This window comes from Ctenopharyngodon idella, chromosome 9, assembly GCF_019924925.1.
Source record: "Ctenopharyngodon idella isolate HZGC_01 chromosome 9, HZGC01, whole genome shotgun sequence".
Taxonomy (NCBI): Eukaryota; Metazoa; Chordata; class Actinopteri; order Cypriniformes; family Xenocyprididae; genus Ctenopharyngodon; species Ctenopharyngodon idella.
Window position 1 is genome coordinate 7,512,386 of NC_067228.1, and position 18,559 is coordinate 7,530,944.

General features: G+C 38.6%; 1 protein-coding gene across 3 annotated transcripts in view; it reads left to right on the top strand.

The window, feature by feature from the left end:
* ttn.2 (titin, tandem duplicate 2) overlaps positions 1-18,559 on the top strand; it is a 160,835-nt gene that overhangs the window by 19,621 nt on the left and 122,655 nt on the right. Inside the window, exons 33-38 of one of the 3 annotated variants that reach the window (XM_051906833.1) lie at positions 1,495-1,779; positions 1,866-1,991; positions 2,335-2,523; positions 3,223-3,612; positions 4,008-4,058; positions 17,870-18,148. In XM_051906833.1, coding sequence (XP_051762793.1) covers positions 1,495-1,779; positions 1,866-1,991; positions 2,335-2,523; positions 3,223-3,612; positions 4,008-4,058; positions 17,870-18,148 — 1,320 coding nt within the window. Of the gene's footprint in view, positions 1-1,494; positions 1,780-1,865; positions 1,992-2,334; positions 2,524-3,222; positions 3,613-4,007; positions 4,059-5,061; positions 13,155-17,869; positions 18,149-18,559 lie in introns of those variants that run through there. The other 2 variants (XM_051906830.1, XM_051906832.1) reach the window with 2 other exon arrangements.

Here is an 18,559-nt window from a genome sequence, read left to right on the forward strand (position 1 = left end):
TAAAGTGTACCTAAAGTATTCTTGAAATAGTTCCACTTTAGCACAATCAAATACTTAAGTATATCTTTAGTTGGACCTCAGCACTATTTCCGCACAATTAAAGTGCATTAAGTACAAAATAAGTTGTTCCAATTTAACAGCCTTTAAGTATACCAGTTTAGTATACCAAAAGTACAATTTCAGGGTATTTTTATTTAGCACATAAATATGTAAATGTATTTGTAGTATACTTAGCATAAAATAAATGCATTTTCAAATATATATTTTTTTTCACTGGGCTATGTAGACACATACAGTACAGTGATATATACATGCAGTATTGGGGTAATTCGCTAACATAGGGTGTGACTAGACACTTAGCTCATAAGAATGAGACGAGAATTTTGCACAGTATTTTTAAGAAATCCTCAATGACAAAATTCATGACTGGAAAATTAGTCTGCAAATGTGTTTTGAAATGTTTTAACTAATCATCTTGTAATGAATATCATTTCAGTTCTACTTTCTGAGTATGAATTATCATATGCATTGAAAGACAACAATATACAAGCACTGACAATATACAAATGACTGACTTCTCTCCTGTATGATTTCACATGAGTCTCTTCAGACCTTACTGTACATAAATTATGAGCTTCCAGAACTTATGATTGAGGCTGTGTGTGACCTCCTAGTTGAACTCTTTTCCACAAATTGAACATAGAAATAAAAACAATATAAATAACAAAAATAAATAACACAGTTTTTTCTTAGTCTTAAGTGCAACCATAATCAAAGTACTCTCTCAATATTCAAAGTGCATACCAGGGCTAAGAGGTGGTTACAACTACACAGCCCAGCCTAAGATAGGTTTGATATTAGGAGACAGGCTATTGTATGTAGCCTAATTTGCGCACGTCAGGGAGCTCCTGTTTTACTTTTGCTTTCTAATTTGCGATCGCACGTACTCTGTGTATAGGGAGCGGCGGTGCTGAGTGCACATTCTACAAGATAAGACATTTATCAGACGCTTAGGCTCTGTTGCGCAACGAATCCTCCGCCACGGTCTTGTCAGTCATCTTGCTCTCTACCCTCACGTTCCGTCATGGTGATAATGTGAGACAGCTTTTCACTCATGAGAAATCTCATCTCATTTTGATATTGCAAGATCTCGTGGCATGAGCTCTCGTCACACCCCTAGTATTAGATTAGATTACTTTTGTGAACTAACAAGTAAAGAAATAAATTTACATTATAATGGGCATTACTTTTCTATTTTATTTATTTGTTGACAAATGCAATTAAAAACCTTAAAAGCCATTTTATGGCAATTAAAAAGCCATCGCTACCATGCTAAAATTACTTGGAGAAGTAATTTTGTGATTCTTTGTGAATCGTCTTTTATAGAGGCTTTTATGCTTATGTCTTTTATGGCATATAATGTTTCTCAGTTTGTTTTTCTTGTTTGTCTCTGTATGTCTATTATTAATTCTTACACATTATTGCATTGTTTAGTCCCTGAGCCTCCTCAGATCATCAAACACTTGCAGCCCCTGTCTGTTGAGGCTGGCAAACCTGCACGCTTCTCTGTGGAGGTGACAGGAATTCCTCAGCCTCAGGTGTCCTGGTACAAGAACACTCAGGCTCTGTCTTCTGGATTCAAGTGTAAGTTCCTGAGGGAGGGAAATGAGCACACATTGCTGCTCATCGAAGTCTTCCCAGAGGATGCAGCTCAGTACAACTGTGAAGCTAAGAATGACTATGGAGTAGCCACAAGTTCTGCGTCACTTAATGTGGAAGGTAAAGAAAAACAAATGAGGAAAAAAAAATCGCATGAATTATAGGTATATAATTTACATATATTTGCTATGCCTTTTATTTCTCAGTTCCAGAAGTTGTTTCCCCTGACACTGGAGCCCCATTGTCACCACCTGTGGTCATAACACCAATACGCAACACTTCTGCCACTGAAGGACAATCTGCTAGATTCCAGTGCCGTGTCTCAGGCGAAGGTAAGATCAGTAACTATAGATCTGTTCCAAAACCTAGTGAGCTGCCTATTGTCTACATAGGCATCTGTTTTTTTGCTAGTACCCTAAATAAGTCTGATAAGTGAGTGATTTATAATGCTCTGCACAGGCTCTGCACAGGCTCATTACAGGTTCTGCAAAAGGAATGGCACAATACTGTAATCATTAATAAAGCATAGCACATTTATGATCCTTTAAAATGAAGGTGCCTCACTAAGTCTAGGAACAGAGCACATATGCTGGCACATACGATTAAGTAAATAGTGATTTGTACCTTAATTGATGTTTGATGTTATGCTTATTCTTCTGATTTGCTCCTGTTTAGATCTGACAATTACTTGGTATTGCAAAGACAAGGAGATCAAGCAGTCTGATATATTCAGAGTGTCTCAGTTTGATGAAAACTGTCAGTTGGAGATCACCAGAGTGTATCCTGAGGATGAGGGCGAGTACACATGTGTTGCCCGTAACTCTGCAGGAATGGTCTCATGTTCTGCTGTACTGAAAGTGGACGGTGAGCTAAATTTTCTTACCTGCCAAAAAATTGCAAACTAATTAAAAAACCCTGATAATGGCTTTAATGATATTGTTTTTATTATTATTATTATTAGTTAGTAATGCATTTGGTGGTGGTTTGTCTGTTAATTAGGGCTGTCAAAGCTCACATAGCATTTCTAAAAACTAATCAAAACATTCAGAGTGATCTACATGAACACACGTCACTAGCTGAGCACCCATTTATGAGTAATTGCATAAAGTAATTTGCATTCCGTCATTCATAAAAACATTAATTTAAAAACTAGCGAAGAACTGCATTTTTGCACATGTAAGATTACATCCGTAATGAGAAATAGTTATTGATTTGTTGCAGATTTCAGTGTTTACATTTCTTGTACATTCTGATGCAATTTGAGAAGTCTAGAATCTGTTGATTTTTTTTTGTGAGTGAGATGAGTAAAATGCACTGTTGAGTGTTATCCACTCAAATTGCTGAACCTTATGATTGCACATAGGCCTTTTTTACTTTCCGTAGAAAGGAATTGAATTCATTAATGTGTTAACTACAAAAAAGTATCAGATACATCACACTAAATTAAATTGGCAGCCCTACTGTTGATACGGAACAATTTTGCCAGCCATTTGGAACAGGGAAACAAACATCAATGTATGCACTGTAGTGATTAGTTGAGGATATATCAATACTTCCTTTCAGGACAAACACATATTATGGACTATACATCCAAGTCTCAGTCAGAAGCCACATCCAGCCTCTTCACAAGCATTAAGACTGTTCAGAAGGATCCTATTGGCCAAAGGCCCACTTTTATTCAACCTATTGTGAGCTGTGTGGTGGCTCACGGAGAAGTGGCTAGATTTCATGCTCGTGTGTCTGGCATGCCAAAACCAGAGATAAGTTGGTTTCATAACCAACAGTCTATAAAGCCTACCAAAAATGTTGTCTTTCATTTTGATGAGATGACAAACACTGCTACGCTAATCATAGTTGATACTTTCTCTGAGCATGCTGGACAGTACACTTGCAAAGCAGTCAATATCGCAGGAGAGGCAGCTTGCTCAGCCAACCTTGCTGTAACTGAAGAAGGTAATTGAGATCAAAGTAGTTTATGGTTTTTGATTAACAGATCACGATTAATTCACGTCATTTTCTTTTTAAGCCTCTCAATCAACCTCAAGAACCTCTCAATGAATTTCACGATCACGTTCACTAACTTCACTTTAAGAAACCTTATGAATGCTTCTGAAGAAGTTGTATCATACAGTGCTCTCTGGGTGTTGAGCTGGCAAATGCATGCTTTTCCAAACTCCCATGTTTCACCTCTTTTTAACATTTTTACATTTCTTTCACATGCAGATAAACCAAAATTTTGTCCTTATTAGATTATTGCTCTGGTGATCTTTCCTTGGATATTCATGTTATAGGTGACTGTAATTTGGTTAACTGTTTGTTATTCATCAATTCATATGACTCTTTTACAGTTACAAAAGTACGTGAGGAGATTGAAGCAAAAATTGAGGAAGAGGTCAAAGGTAGGATCATTTTACAATATTTATTTTGTTAATAATGATGTCTCTCTGTAAAACCATTGAATTTAACATTTCCGAGCATATTGTATTGCATGCAAACAAATCCTCTTTAATGGGAACTTTCATATGTCACTGTTGGATATGTGTATGGTTGAAATCAAGTGTTTCTGGATAGCAAGCAATTTGATTGGTAAAATGCTTGCTGTGAAGCACTTTTGCAAAGTTTTGCATCTGTCTTCCCCTTGAAAAGCATGAAGGATATGGTACTTCTTGGTTGTTTCTAGAAATAAAAGGCGCAGGATGATTGTCCTTTAAAAGTTCCAGACCACAGGAAATTACATTTTAAAAGATATGGAAGTAGCCACATCTTTTATTTGCTTCTTACGTTTCTTGCATCTGGAACACCTTCCTGCAAATATTTCTTAGACTGGCTTGCAGATAGCGGTATGTGATTAATGTTGTTTGCTTTTTAAAATAACATGGTTATACCTGTAAACTATATTAGTTCGAATAAACGCCTTCTCAAAGAAATCTAGAGCTGTTTTAATGACCACACTCTTTTTTTATCAATAGAGAGTGATGTTTCTCTATATGTATGAAAGATTTCCGTCATTCTAAGGATTAGAAAGGGCGTTTATTCATCATTCTGCAAGTCAGGTAAGGAATATTTTAGGATATATATCCACCAAGTTAAATATACAAGAGGCTCTTTTGCGAACCAGATCAGTATTATTTGGATACGTATTAATGCTTTGAAAATAAATTTATGCTTTGAAGAACTGTCCACAGAAGAAGGAACAAAACATCAAGTGATTTTCGTGTCAGAATCTTTAATAAAGACTCGAGTCTTGCGTTTATTCGAACAAATATGGTGAGTGAATTTGTTTTATATGGCTTTGTGACTTGATGCATGCTTTAATATATCTATTAATATTCTATTTGAAATATATTTCATTTTCTTTAGCAAACTGGGCATTTTGTTGAAATTTGTCTCCCTTTTTTCCAGAGTTGTTTTATAAAGAAGGAGCTGAACACACGGAAAAAGGAGGACCGCAACATGGTGCATTTTCAGACCCAGAAGAAAGTTTAGATCAAGGTCTTGTAGCCCCATCTGAAAACATTAAACCCTCCTTCACCAAAAAGCTGAAATTTCAATCTGTTGTGGAGGGTGACACTGCATCTTTTAGGTGCAAGCTAGTTGCAATGCCACCTCCAACGATATTGTGGTTTCATAATAACAGACAGATACAGAAGGAGCACCATCGTAAAATATATACAGTGAGTAAAATGCATATGCACGCAACCAGTTTAACAATTGAAGGGATTAAGGAAAAAGACTCAGGCAGTTACAAAGTCATGGCAATTAACACTGAAGGATCTGCTGAAACCACAGCATCACTTCTTGTATCATTGAGGGAAGAGCAAGATGTATGTTATATTAGCCATTCTAGATCTTCAAACAAAGCCCACTCAAGCTCAGATTCATTAGCTGATTCAACAAAAGAAAGAAAATTTAGAGTAGATCTAAGATGTGTTGGCTCTCCTTTTGATAAAACAAGTAAAGGGCAAACAAAGGGGCGTCATAGATCAAAAAGCACTCTGTTCCGCACAATGTATTTTAGAACTTCATCCCCATCAAGAACACCAGACAAAGACAGCAAGTTTGAGACTGCATCCGAACGTGCACGCTCTCCAACTCCAATGTACGAGAGATACGAGAGGTTCAGTGATCGATACAGTGATATATACTGCGACAGATTCACAGGTCGTGACCGATACAGTGATAGGTTTAGTGATAAATTCAGTGACCGGTGTAGTGATAGGTACAGTGACAAATTTAGCGACACAGACAGCCTTCATGGAGAGGTTAAAGCAAAACTAAGTCTCTTACAAAAGGCTGTCAAAAAGAAAAAGAGGCTTTCAATATCTACAATGTCCTCATCTGAGTTTGAGGTGGAATCGGTTACAAGTGAGCCTTGTTACACAGATTATGTTGAGAGACTCAGAGTGAAGCCATCTACTTTGCCTGAAATTCAACATGTCGTTCGCCCTGGTGAGCAAGCTGAAAGTGGTAGAGGCTTAGCAGAATATCAGAGAAGACTGGAGAGAATTACTGGACTCAGCTCCGAATCAACAGAACGAAGAGTCAGACACTCCTTTGAACCTCAGTCAAGATCTAGGGCGCTACGAATTATGAAGGGAGAACTTCCTCTAGAGGATACTTTAAGAAAAGACATTCAAGTTGATGTATCTGATGCACGGATGGATCAAGGGATCACATCTAAAGAGGAGTTAGAAAAGGATATAGAATATGACATTTTAGATCACAAAGATAATGCTAGCCTGAGTCAGTGGGATGAAGAGGCGCAGACCAAGGCAAAAGAACCATTTGTGTTGCAGTGGTTAGAGGCAGGAGAAGCTTCTAAACAAGCAAGCAGTACAAAGGAGATAAGCGCATCACATGAAGAGTCACAAGAAAAAGAGTCTTCAAGAGCCAAAGCAGTAAAGCCAATGAAAGAAATATTTTTTGGTGATGAAGGTAAAACAGTTCCTGTACAAAAATTAGAACAGAGAGCTATGTCTGTGGAGAATATCCTTGAGAAAAACCTGGAGAGCGAGTGCTTAGAAAGTGAAGATCAGTTCTTAGCTCAGCGCATTCGAAAATGGCAACAGGATGTGCAGTGGAATGAAGAAGCACAGGTCAAGGCAAAGGAACCATTTGTGTTGCAGTGGTTAGAGACAGGAGAAGCTTCAAAACAAGTAATCAGTGCAAAGGAGATTATCCCGTCACATGAGAAGCCAGCAGACAAAGAGTCTTCAAGGGCAAAGGCAGTGAAGTTACAGGAAGAAAAATTTCTTGCTGATGATGGTCTGCAACCTGAAAGTACAAAGGCTCCTGTACAGAAATTAGAAAATAAATCTGTGTCTATGGAGAACATCCTTGAGAAACACGTGGAGGGTGATCGCTTAGAGAGTGAAGATCAGTTCTTAGCTCAGCATATGCGAAAATGGCAACAAGATGTGCAGGTTGATCAGGCAGAGTCTGTTGCGCCCCGAAAGTTGGAGCAAAAAGGCTCTTACTCTCATGAATCTTTTGGCAAAGTTCAGAAAGAAGCAGCAGCAGCACCTTTAAAAGCTCAGAGAGAATCCTCATTTACAAAGACTTCAAGATCTTCATTTAAAGAAATACATTCACGTGAATGCTCAGGTGATAGTGAGTTACATTTATCGCGAGAAAGAATAAATGAGTTAAAAAGTGAGAGCGATCATGTGAGTGAAAAAGAGGCACTAACTCAACGTATAATGAAATGGCAACAAGATGTTTTGACTGAGCAAGAACAGGCTGCTAAACTTGATCCTGATTGGGGTGGTGTTACTGAGAGTGCTTTAGAAAGCACTCTCAGTAACACCACATATAAAGATGTTGAATTGGAAAAGATGAAAAGGGTGTCACCACAGAGAACAGCAAAGGAGAGGTTCTTTAGTGATGTTTCTTCTCAGTCCTATGTAACCGATAGGTCTAAAACACATACGCAAATTATTTCTGAGGCTGATAGTGAGAAGTTAAGGACTGAAAGTGACTATTTTGTCAGTGAGGAGGAGGCTCTAGCAAAGCGGATTAAAAAATGGCAACAAGATGTTCCAATTGAGCAAGAAGAAAGTGTTGAATTAGAATCTAATTGGGCCATTGCAGAGCATGTGCAGTCTTCTGTTGTAACACCTGAGACAACGTTAATGCCCACAGCTTCACCAACAGGAAAAGTTATTTTGTATACAAAGCCTGAAGAGTTTACGCCTGATAAAATAAGTAGAGATGTGACTAGAGGTATCGAAAGACAATATTTGGTTTATGAGGATGTAGTTCAACGGCACCCTGGTGATGTAAAAGATGTGACAATGTCTAGACAGAAACCTGATGTAATAGAGCAACAGAAAACCCTCTCAAAACAAAAAATCCCTAGCATTGCTCCCATTGCAGGGAAAATGTCTATGAGTATAGTAAAACCAGGAGCACCTGTCTTTGTGATGGCATTAAAGCCAGAGGTTGAGGTAAAGAGAGGCGAGATGACTGAATTAAGTTGCCAGTTCCAGGGAGATCCCCAGCCATCTGTTTCATGGCTTAAAGATGGACATCTTATAATGAGAGACCCTGATTTTGATGTTCGTACCAAAGCAAATTCATCAACACTGACCATTTATTATCCAACCATTGACCATCAAGGTGTGCTTACTTGTAATATTGCAAACAAACATGGAAAAGCAAGTTCATGTTGCATATTTAAAGTAACTGAAGATGTTCTGTCAAAGACAGAGATCGGGCCTCCTCAAGAAGTTAAAGTAACAGATGAATCAGTGTTCACTGAAGAAGAAATGATAGAGCACGAACTTGAGTCCCTAATGAAACCTGAGATAGACAGCAAATACATGTTGCAGGTACCTCAGGCAGCCATCCACATACCACAAACCTTATCCTCATCTATTCACTCCTCACCAGTTGAGATCAGAATAACTGCTCCAACTCCAGTGCTAGAAATGGTTGATGAGGCTAAAGACACATTTGAGCCAGTTGAGCAAACCTCAGAATCTCCGGTTGATGATGGCACCTCTCAAACAGTGAAGCACAAGTTCACATTTTCTTTTGATGATGGTCGTGAGGCTCCCCAAGTTGTTAGAGAACTAGATAACATTAGTGCTTCAGAAGGACAGACAGCTGTGCTTGAGTGCATCATAATTGGTGAACCAACACCTGAAGCCACCTGGTTCCATGATGATGTTTGCATTGATCTTAATACCAGTAAATATAGATTTGAGGTACAAGACAAAAGTTACAGACTTTTCATTGACAATTTCACAAGTCTTGATGCTGGAATATATAGATGTATTGCATCTAACAAACTTGGGCTGGTTGAAAGTGTTGCTGATGTGTCTTTTGATTCTGCAACTCTGGACTCTGGATTTTCATCCATTGCCATGACAGAAGTGGATAACCAAACAAGATCTCTTGGCTTATCTTTAGAAATAACCAATGTTAGAACAAAAACTTTATTAAGTTCTTCCACACCATCCCAATATATTACTCGTACTAGTGAGGACGTTCTTGATTATGACTGCTCAGTGAAACCTGCCGAATTTCAAGATATTAGCAAAATCGATGAACCCCTTTACCCACAGCCAGATGCTCCCAAACTCATTAAGCGCATTAAGAAACCAGCTTCAGACATGCCTGCAATAACAGGCTGTGGTTTGCTGTCGTCTGGGGCAGAGGTTAAAGTATCAAAATTAAAACAAGCATTTGAAACCCCAACATCTTTTGTAGATGAGCCTGTTGAGCCAACAGCACAATCAAAGGATGAGTCCTCTTTTCCCGTTGAAGATATTCCAGAGTTTACTCTTGAACCTGAGCAATATGAAAAAGAACAAATAACTTCAATTCTCTCCAGTAAGGACAGGATAAAAGATCCTTCTTTGAGTGCAGCTAAGACATTCCCCTTAAGAGCTCCAACAGATGTTACAGAGGCAGTTTTGGACTACAAAGAAAAAACTTTAGAAGAAACGTCAGAGGTGACAATGTATTCAATAGAATCAGAGTTATTTGACTCGCAGCATTTTGTATCCTTGGCAAATGTTATTGAGGTCCAGCAATCACCTACTTTATTCAGACCCCAGCCTAGATTACCAGATAAAATGAACCCAAACGACAGTTCTGTGAGCTTTAAAACAGTTTCGGATAGCACAGTTAAGCAAAGAATTAAAGCAGAGGAAGCATGCATTGGGCAAAGTGAAATTGATAACTCTGCTCAAAAAGCTGCCATGTTAGAAACCAAGGCAAAGTCCGCTGAAATATCTGAACCCATAAAAATGGGTACTATTGGTATAACTGAACCCATAAAAATGGGTACTATTGGTATTCGAAGAGCAGAAGTTGAGGACGTGCCACAGGATAACGTCAGTCTAGTTGATATAAAACGTGATGGGATGAAAACAGATATAACAAAACTTCTTAGTGTAAAACCGAAAATTGAGGTTGACAGAGTATTGCAGTCTGACTCAGCAGATTACCCTTTGTCAGAGTACCCACCACAGAGACAGCAGCCACAACAGAAAAAATCTGCTAGGCTAGGGGCAGTTGGTGTTCCCAAACTTGAGGAAGAAGAAGTAACTTTTAGTGCTGTTTATGACTATTATAACCAACCAACTGATTGGGGAAGGCCTTTGTCACCAGAGTCAGAAATGTCTATTGAAGTAGGTAGCACATTCAGTGAGGAGATGGCAGAAATAGAACGGTTCTACACGCCAGCTTCCTCCACAGAAATTTCTCAAATTCAGAAATCACCAGAATCTTTCCATACACCCTCAGAGACTCCAGGGGGTGTCATGACACCTCCTGAATATCCGTTTTCCCCTGTGGAACATAAGAGACCCTCAACTAGCTCTAGTGAAGGTTTTTATTCCCCGGCTAAGTTTCTCAGTTCTCCAGATGATGAGGGTATTGAAACAACTCCCCCTGTGTTTACTATCGATGAGGGTATGATTCTTCCAGAGGGACGTGGTTCACTAGGTTTGGGAACACTTCAGGAAAAGGTTCAGGGAATTCCTCCAGCTTTCCTTAAGCCACTTACAAAAAGAAGAGTTTTTGAGGGTGATTCCTTACTGTTCTGTGCTGAAGTATTTGGACTACCCACTCCGGAAGTGAAATGGTTTAGAAACAAAACTGAGCTTGAAGCAGATGAGAGGACTAGTATTGAAAGAGATGGTGACAACATTGCCCTCGAAATTAGGAATATCACAAAATCTGACCAAGGGGAATATATCTGTGAGGCTCTTAATTATGTTGGTGAGGCAAAAAGTGTTGCTTTGGTGGTTGTAATATCTCAGGAAGCAAGGCAAATGCTACCCCCTCCTGCTGTTACCCATCAGCATGTCATTGAGTTTGATGTTGAAGAGGATGAGGATCCGTCAAGGTCTCCCTCTCCTCAAGAAATCTTGTTGGAGGTTGAGTTAGATGAGAATGAGGTGAAGGAGTTTGAAAAACAGGTAAAGATTGTTACCATTCCAGAGTATACAGCTGATAACAAAAGTATGATTATATCCCTTGATGTTCTTCCAAGCATATTTGAGGAAGGGACTGTGGATTTCATAACTCAAGAAAGTGATGATTTAAAAATAGCTTTTGAAGTTACAGAAATGCCGCCACGTTTTATAAACCCTATTTATGACATTGAAACTGTTGAAAACACAAATGTAATGTTTGAATGTTCTTTAATGGGTATTCCCTCGCCAATAGTGTCATGGTACAAAAGCAATATGAAGATTCCTATGGATAAGAAAAAGTACATCTGTAGCTCAGATGGTGATAATCATTTTCTGAAGATTCTCAAAGCCAACACACATGACAGTGGCATATATACATGCAGAGCTATTAATGTTGTTGGTGAAACACTTTGCAGGGCGTCACTTATGGTTATGAATCCACAGTCATTCTCAGGCAAGACAAGGGGAAGAGAACTAACTGCAGTTTCTCTTGGAAGTGCAAAAGTTCAGCCTCAGAAGTTTGACTTGGTGGTTGGGAATTCATCATTTGATGGAGAACAGACATCAGAGATAGAGCTTGAATTTGAGTTCCAACAGGAATCTGATGAGTCTCAGAAAGCTGTCAGACTGGTTGCTGTTACCGATAACGAGACAAGTGAACAAGGAGAGAAATATGTTAGTATTAATTTTGATGTCTTTGCGGAACCCTCAAAAGATGAGAAAATTGAATTCAAAGGCAAATCAACAAGCACTTGTAGTTTTGAGTTTCAGGTCACTGAAATTCCCCCAAAATGTATAATCCCACTACAAAATGTCACTGCAGCTGTAGGTACACCTGTGATTCTTCAGTGCTTAGTGAGCGGCAAACCAAATCCCACAGCAGAGTGGTACAAAGATGGTGCTCCGGTAAAAAATACTAGATATATTATCCAGGAGAAAGCATCAGGGCATTTCAATTTGCTTATAACGAATGTAACTCACAGTGATGCTGGTGAATTCAAATGTATTATCCAAAACAAAGCTGGTTACACTGAAACAACTTCGTTGTTAAAGGTGTTTTAATTTGACTTCAGTGTAGTTTATGAAACAATGTCAGGCAGACTTGTTGTTTTGTTTACTTTGAATAAATGTTATGTAGAACACAATTTTTTTTATGTATTACAGTTGTAAATTATTGTGAAATTATGTATAGAAACTTTTGCTCAATCTGCATTCAGAATTATTATTCAGTGGTATATATTTTAATTATTGATCCATAATTTATAGAAAAGACCTGAAATTATCCTCAATTTCTCTTCAGTAACTTACACTGGTGTTCCGCTCTGGGGGACAGTTTTAGTTTTTTTTTTCTTCTCTTTTGGATGGTGTACTTGGACTTTGCTTTTGGTGGTGAATTGACACATTTTATAATGAAATACGGTACCTTTGCTTATGTCTGCCAACAGTTTAGGTGAGATTTTCAGCACAGTTTTGAAAGATCTAATTAAATTTCTTGATAATGCATGTCCAGTGTAATAGAAATTTTGACAATTTTTTGTTTTAATTCAAATTGCATGAATATTATTTTCCCCTTTTGTGATTTTTCCTTAATGTTAACAGTGTGATCGGAAAAATCATTTAAATACTTGGTTTTAATTATGTTTGGAGAGACTTTCTTTGCTCAAGTTCATCATTTACAGTATAAATAAGACTGCATAGAGGATAATTTAACATTTTGTTGTATAGTTCGATCATGTTTTTCTAAAAGTAGTGGTAAGTGAGTTAAAGATTTAATAGGCTGTAAATAAAAAGGTTAAAATAAAAATAGGTTAGATAAAAAAAAAAAAAATGATACAGTGATGATTGTTATTATTTGCTTATGTGTTCTAATTTCTATGCCTTTCCATATCTACAATTGTCGTTATTTTGGGATACAAAGGTAGGTCAGCTAGTCAAACCTGTATGGATAGAGATAAAGAAATTTAAATGACTGTGCCATTATTTCATTAGAATCACAAATGCATTGTTCTGCCCATTTATTGTAATTCTATGTACATGAAACGTAAATAAAATGATAATGAAAATGTTTACTGTTATTCTGTATTTTTTTTAATATCTTAAGGGCATTATTATGTCCGCTTCTTTACTAATACTGACTGACATCCATCTTTATCTAAACTTGTAATTTATGAGAATATTTTGGTGAATCTTTAATCCCATTATTTTCATACAGAATTTTCTAGTTTGACTGTGAAGACTGAAGAAGAGGAAGAAACCTACAGCACATCACTACTTTTACCTGAGAAATCAAAAACACTTGAACTCAAGCCAGAGCAAAAACGTTTTTCTAGTTCGCTGGAAAGAAAAAAGGAGAAACCTGTATTTGAGTCCAAGCTTACACCCATGGAAGTTACTGTTGGAGAGTCAGTTAGGTTTACTGTCACAGTATCTGGTTTTCCAAAGCCAAAAGTTCAGTGGTTCTATAATGGAAAAGTTATCACTTCTTCTGCAGTTTATAAGTTTGTAGAGGAGAGAGATGAGTACACTTTAATAATAACACAAGTAAAGAAAGAGTATGAGGGAGAGTACTCTTGTACTGCCAGTAATAGATTTGGCCAAACCACCTGCAAAACAGTATTAAAGGTACAAGTGAGTCAATTATCAGCAGCAGAAAAGTGGGTGGAACAAATGTTCAAAATACCAGGGCAACCACCATGCTTTACCACACAAATTCAACCGGTGCAGTGTGCGGAGGGCAGCGAGGTGAAATTTCAGTATAGAGTTACTGGTACTCCACTCCCTGATGTTCAGTGGTTTAAGGGTAGTTCTCAGATTAAGTCAAGCCAGATCTGTTCTGTTGTAAGTAACCCAGATGGCTCCGGCTTCCTTATCATGAACAACATCAAACAGAAAGACAGTGGACTCTACACATGCAAGGCTGTCAATTCTTTTGGGGAGGCAAGCTGCAGTGCTGAGTTGATGGTATTCCACAAAAAAGTCTCTGTATTTCATAAACAGCAATTAGTTCAAGAGCAAAAAAGTTATAAGGTGTCCATGAAAGAGGAAGCCACTGAATCACGTTTGTACAGTGTTAGCCTACCTGGACAGGCAGGTGCTAGTTTGCAGGGAGACCAGCAGGTAATTTACACCATTGGCACTGAAGATAGGCAAATGGTAGAGAGCGAGCAGGTTGATACTCTGCATGACTTGGATGTTTCCATTGCAACTGTGCACAAGGAGCAGGTGACTCATCAGGCTGCTGTGTTGGAGTCTTATGAAGTGCAGGAGAGAGTAATATCTGCTTCAGTCCAGCCAGAACCAGTGGTAGCAACCCCTTTGAAGCAACTCCAGATGGCTACTATGACCTCAGCAGTTCAAGAACGCCAAGGCTTCACAGAACAGCACTTTGAACGAATCAAAAGTCCAGAAGTTACAGAGCTAGAAATTGCAAAAGAGCACCCCTCACAAGTAATGTCTGCCATAACTGAGAGCATAACTCCACTGACGATTGTCAAAGCTGAGCCATTATCAACCAGAGAAACAGAACAGATCAAAGCATCTCCTGAGCCCAAGTATCCACTATCAAGTCACCAAGTTGAGACAAAACTCCCAATTGTTAAAGAACATTCACAGGTTATACCTCATACTCAGCAGGAAAAGGGCTACCAGGTTAAAGAGGGAGTTAAAATTCTGTACAGTGCAGTTTCAACAGAGAAACAACAGATCACAGAAGGTCACTCGAAAGAATTGTCAACTCAAGAATCTACTTTTCAGACATCGGTGAAGAAAGAACCACCGAAACCAGTTGTCCTTTCAGTTAGTGAGACTGCTCAAACCTTATCAAAAGAGCAGAGGTTATCGATGCACAGACCAGTTGAGGAGACCGCATCTCTAGTCAAAGACTGTTTATTTAAAGCAGCTCTCGTTGCTGAGGAAAAGCATCAGCTCCAAGCTGATCAGTCAAGTCTGATCCCAGGTTTAGAAAGTGCTATTTCAGTGCAGTCCCAAAGAGAAGAAGAACAAGTTCTGCATTTACAGGTCATCACAGATCAGGATATTCTTCCATCTGAAGGCAGGTTCAGCAGTGAGAAACCAATCCAAGAGAAGGCAGATGCTCAAAAAAGTCCTGTTCTTAAGCATACAGTGTCAGTGGATTTACAGCAGACAGTGACATGTGAGGAGTCGTCTCAGTTTTCAGCACAAAAAACAGAACTTTTCATTCATCCTGGCAAGGAAGCTCCTGCTCCTTTGCATCTTCAGTCAATCCATTTAGAAAATACGTTGACAAAAGAAGGGATAATCTCAATGGAAAAGCCGGATGAACAGATTGCAGTACAGAGACAGGAAAAAGCCCGTCATCATGCTGCAAGCACAGAAGAGAAAAGAGAGCATACCGCAGATTATTGTAAAGATCTTGATGTGTCAGTTACCGGCGTGCAGTCTGAAATCAAAAAAGAACCCAAACCTGAAAGTATTCTTCAAGTCTTTTCAGAGCCAGTGCCGTTACCGAAAGAAACTCCTTTTGTAAGTGATGTTAAAGAGCAGCGTGCCCTAATTCAGAAAGAAGATCACTGGAATATTGTGCAGGTGCCATCTGTGTCAGAGAGTCAGGATATAGAGGAGGGACACGCAGAGAATATAGGAACAATTGAGAAATTTGTGTCTGAAAGCAAAGTTGAACCCAAAATCCCATCTGAATTAATTTATGTAGAAGAAAAGGCTATCTCAACAGAGAGTAGTATTGCTCTTGTGGCCACCGAACAAGACTCTGCAGTTCAAATTCAGGAAGGACAGTCAGTTAGACAGTCAGTATTAATGGAAGAAAAGCGGGTAATCAAAGCTGAGCTGTCCGAGGATATTACAAAATCTGAAACAACCACAGCAGTTGTCAGTGAGCAGAAGATGGGTACTATTTTAGTGTCAGAGGCAAGAGAGAGCCAAACTCTACCCAAAGAGCTCACTTTTGTTATTTCGCCTCCAAAACCACATTCATTGGACATTAAGCACCAGTTAAAGAGTACTCTTGCAACTGCTGTTGCTCTTGACCAGCCTTTGATCCTGGCAGATGTAGTGGAGAGTTTAAGACCTATAGAAATTCATGAGGTAAAAGAAAGGATAGAACCCAAATATGTCATGTTCACTTATCTTATTACAAGTGCAAGTGCCCCACTTGAAATTACAATTGCTTTTGAAGGAGAGTATCCCCAGACTGCTGATCTCAGAAGTGAACTTCAAGCTGCTTTCTACTCCATTGTCTATCGAGAGCAACAGATTCTGACCTCAGAGCAGCCAGGCACAATGCAAATCAACAGGCCCCAAAGATTACAGGTTACCAAGGCTTCTACAAAAGAAATGCTTTCACCTGTGGTGGAGATGGTAAGAATGACAGAAAATGTAGAGCCTTTCACATCACCAAATATTCAATCTGCAACTGTGAAAACTGAAGCCAAAGCCTCTTTTCAGTCTGTAACAGCTAAAGAGCAAGCTTTTGTGCAACAGTCAGCTATTCATGTGGCAAGTGAATCAAAAATTGAGATTCAACAATCTATCCAAGTTGAGCAACAAGAAACCAGATCTGTGACAGTAAAAAGGCATGAGAAGGATGTAGGGGCTGCAGGTATGACAACTGAACTTGTTTTGGGGCCTGTTCCAATTGAACGGTCCACTGAAGTCGTCTTTAAGAGAGAGGAAAGGGAGGAATATATAACTGAAGCATTTATGAAATTAGAGAAAGAAGAAGTTAGAGAGGGTTACCCAATTTTTGAAAGTTCTTTGGAGGATATTGTAATAGAGGAACATTCAGAAGCAAAATTTTCATTGACTATTAGACATGTAAAGAAAGTGAATTGGCTTTTTAATGGTAAAACTATTAAGTCTGGCAAAGAGTTCAAGTGCTCCAAAGACCATGACACTTACACACTTGTAATCAGCAAGGTTATGAAGGATCATCAAGGAGAATATACCTGTGAGGCTGTAGGAGATGCTGGCAAGACCTCAACATCCTCCCACCTCACTGTGCTCTTAAGAGGTTGGAATTATGGGATTATTTTGCCATCCCATCCCACATGACTAACTCTTGCCATTCATAGCTAAAATAGACACGCTTCATCAGACGTGCTATCTCCACACCAACTAATAGTACAGATCTTTGTTTCATGTGAAGATATCTTCGTAATGCCTTCTGCTCTGATCTTGTTCACAATGCTGTGATTTTGCCACCATTTTCACATCACTGAAATGTTAGCATGTCTTCACTTCTTCACATCAACTCTTAACTCGCTGGATCTTTCAGTGTCATTCCAACGTTCATCTCCTTCACTCTTGCAGTATTTTCCACCTTTTGTTGTATTCACCTCTGGAAATTGGTCATAAAATACTCCATTGTTTTTTCATTGTTTCATCAGTCAATCAGCACCTCATTCTTGATCTTTTTTGCATGCATGCATAGATGTCAAGTCTTTTTCACTCTTCATTCAATTTGTTTGTTTTCCTCCCTCATAGCGAGATCACCATTACTCTTCACAATTTTCCTGGAATGCTTTATTCACTCCTCCATTACAGTAACCACAGAAATTGGCACTTTTTGAAAATACCATATCTATAAGGATTATAGATGGCTAGGATGTACTTAAATGGTTACATTAAACCTATTGAACTTTGTACTAAATGTTTTTGTAGAACATTTCAGGTGTTTGAAAGTGCCAATCAGTGGTTTCTGCTTTTCATGCTTATACTTATTACTTGTCAGCAGACATGTTAAATATAATGTAGTAATTTGCTTTTTATCTGTGTGCACAATTCAGTGCCACCTGTTTTTAGGCGGAAAATTCAAAATCTGGAGGTCAATGTTGGCAGTCCTGCAAAGTTTGAATGCGAGATTGAGGAGGCTCCCGGAGTGACCTTCAAGTGGTTCAAGTCTGGTTCTGAGCTCAGACATAGTGAGAAGTGCAGAATTATCAGCCGTCATCACACCTCATCCCTGGAGATCTTTAGCCCATTGGTCGCAGACAGTGGAGAATTTACCTGCAAAGCTTCAAACCGCCATGGAAGTGACAGCTGCTCTGCTAATCTAAATGTGACAGGTAAGAAAAATATACCTTTCTTATTGTCCATTGGTTGTCTTGAAATATTGAACTCTGGAGCTGACATGCTTTGTGTTTGATACTTTGTTGGCAAAGTTATTGATATCTTCTTATTGATATCTTCTTTTTGTAGAGATTTTCCCACCAGAGTTTGTGTCAAAGCCTGATTCGATGACTTTATTTGTGGGCAAGCAAGCAAAATTTCAGTGTGTTATTTCTGGTTCTGACCCAATGAATGTTGTCTGGCATAAAGACAATATTGCCATTTCACTTGATGATCACTGCAAAGCATCCTCTGACAAGAACAAGTATTTTCTTGAAATCTTGAATCTACAACAAAGTGATCAGGGAACATACCTTTGCAAAGCTTCAAACAGTGTTGGTACAGCTACTTGCTGCACTGAACTGAAG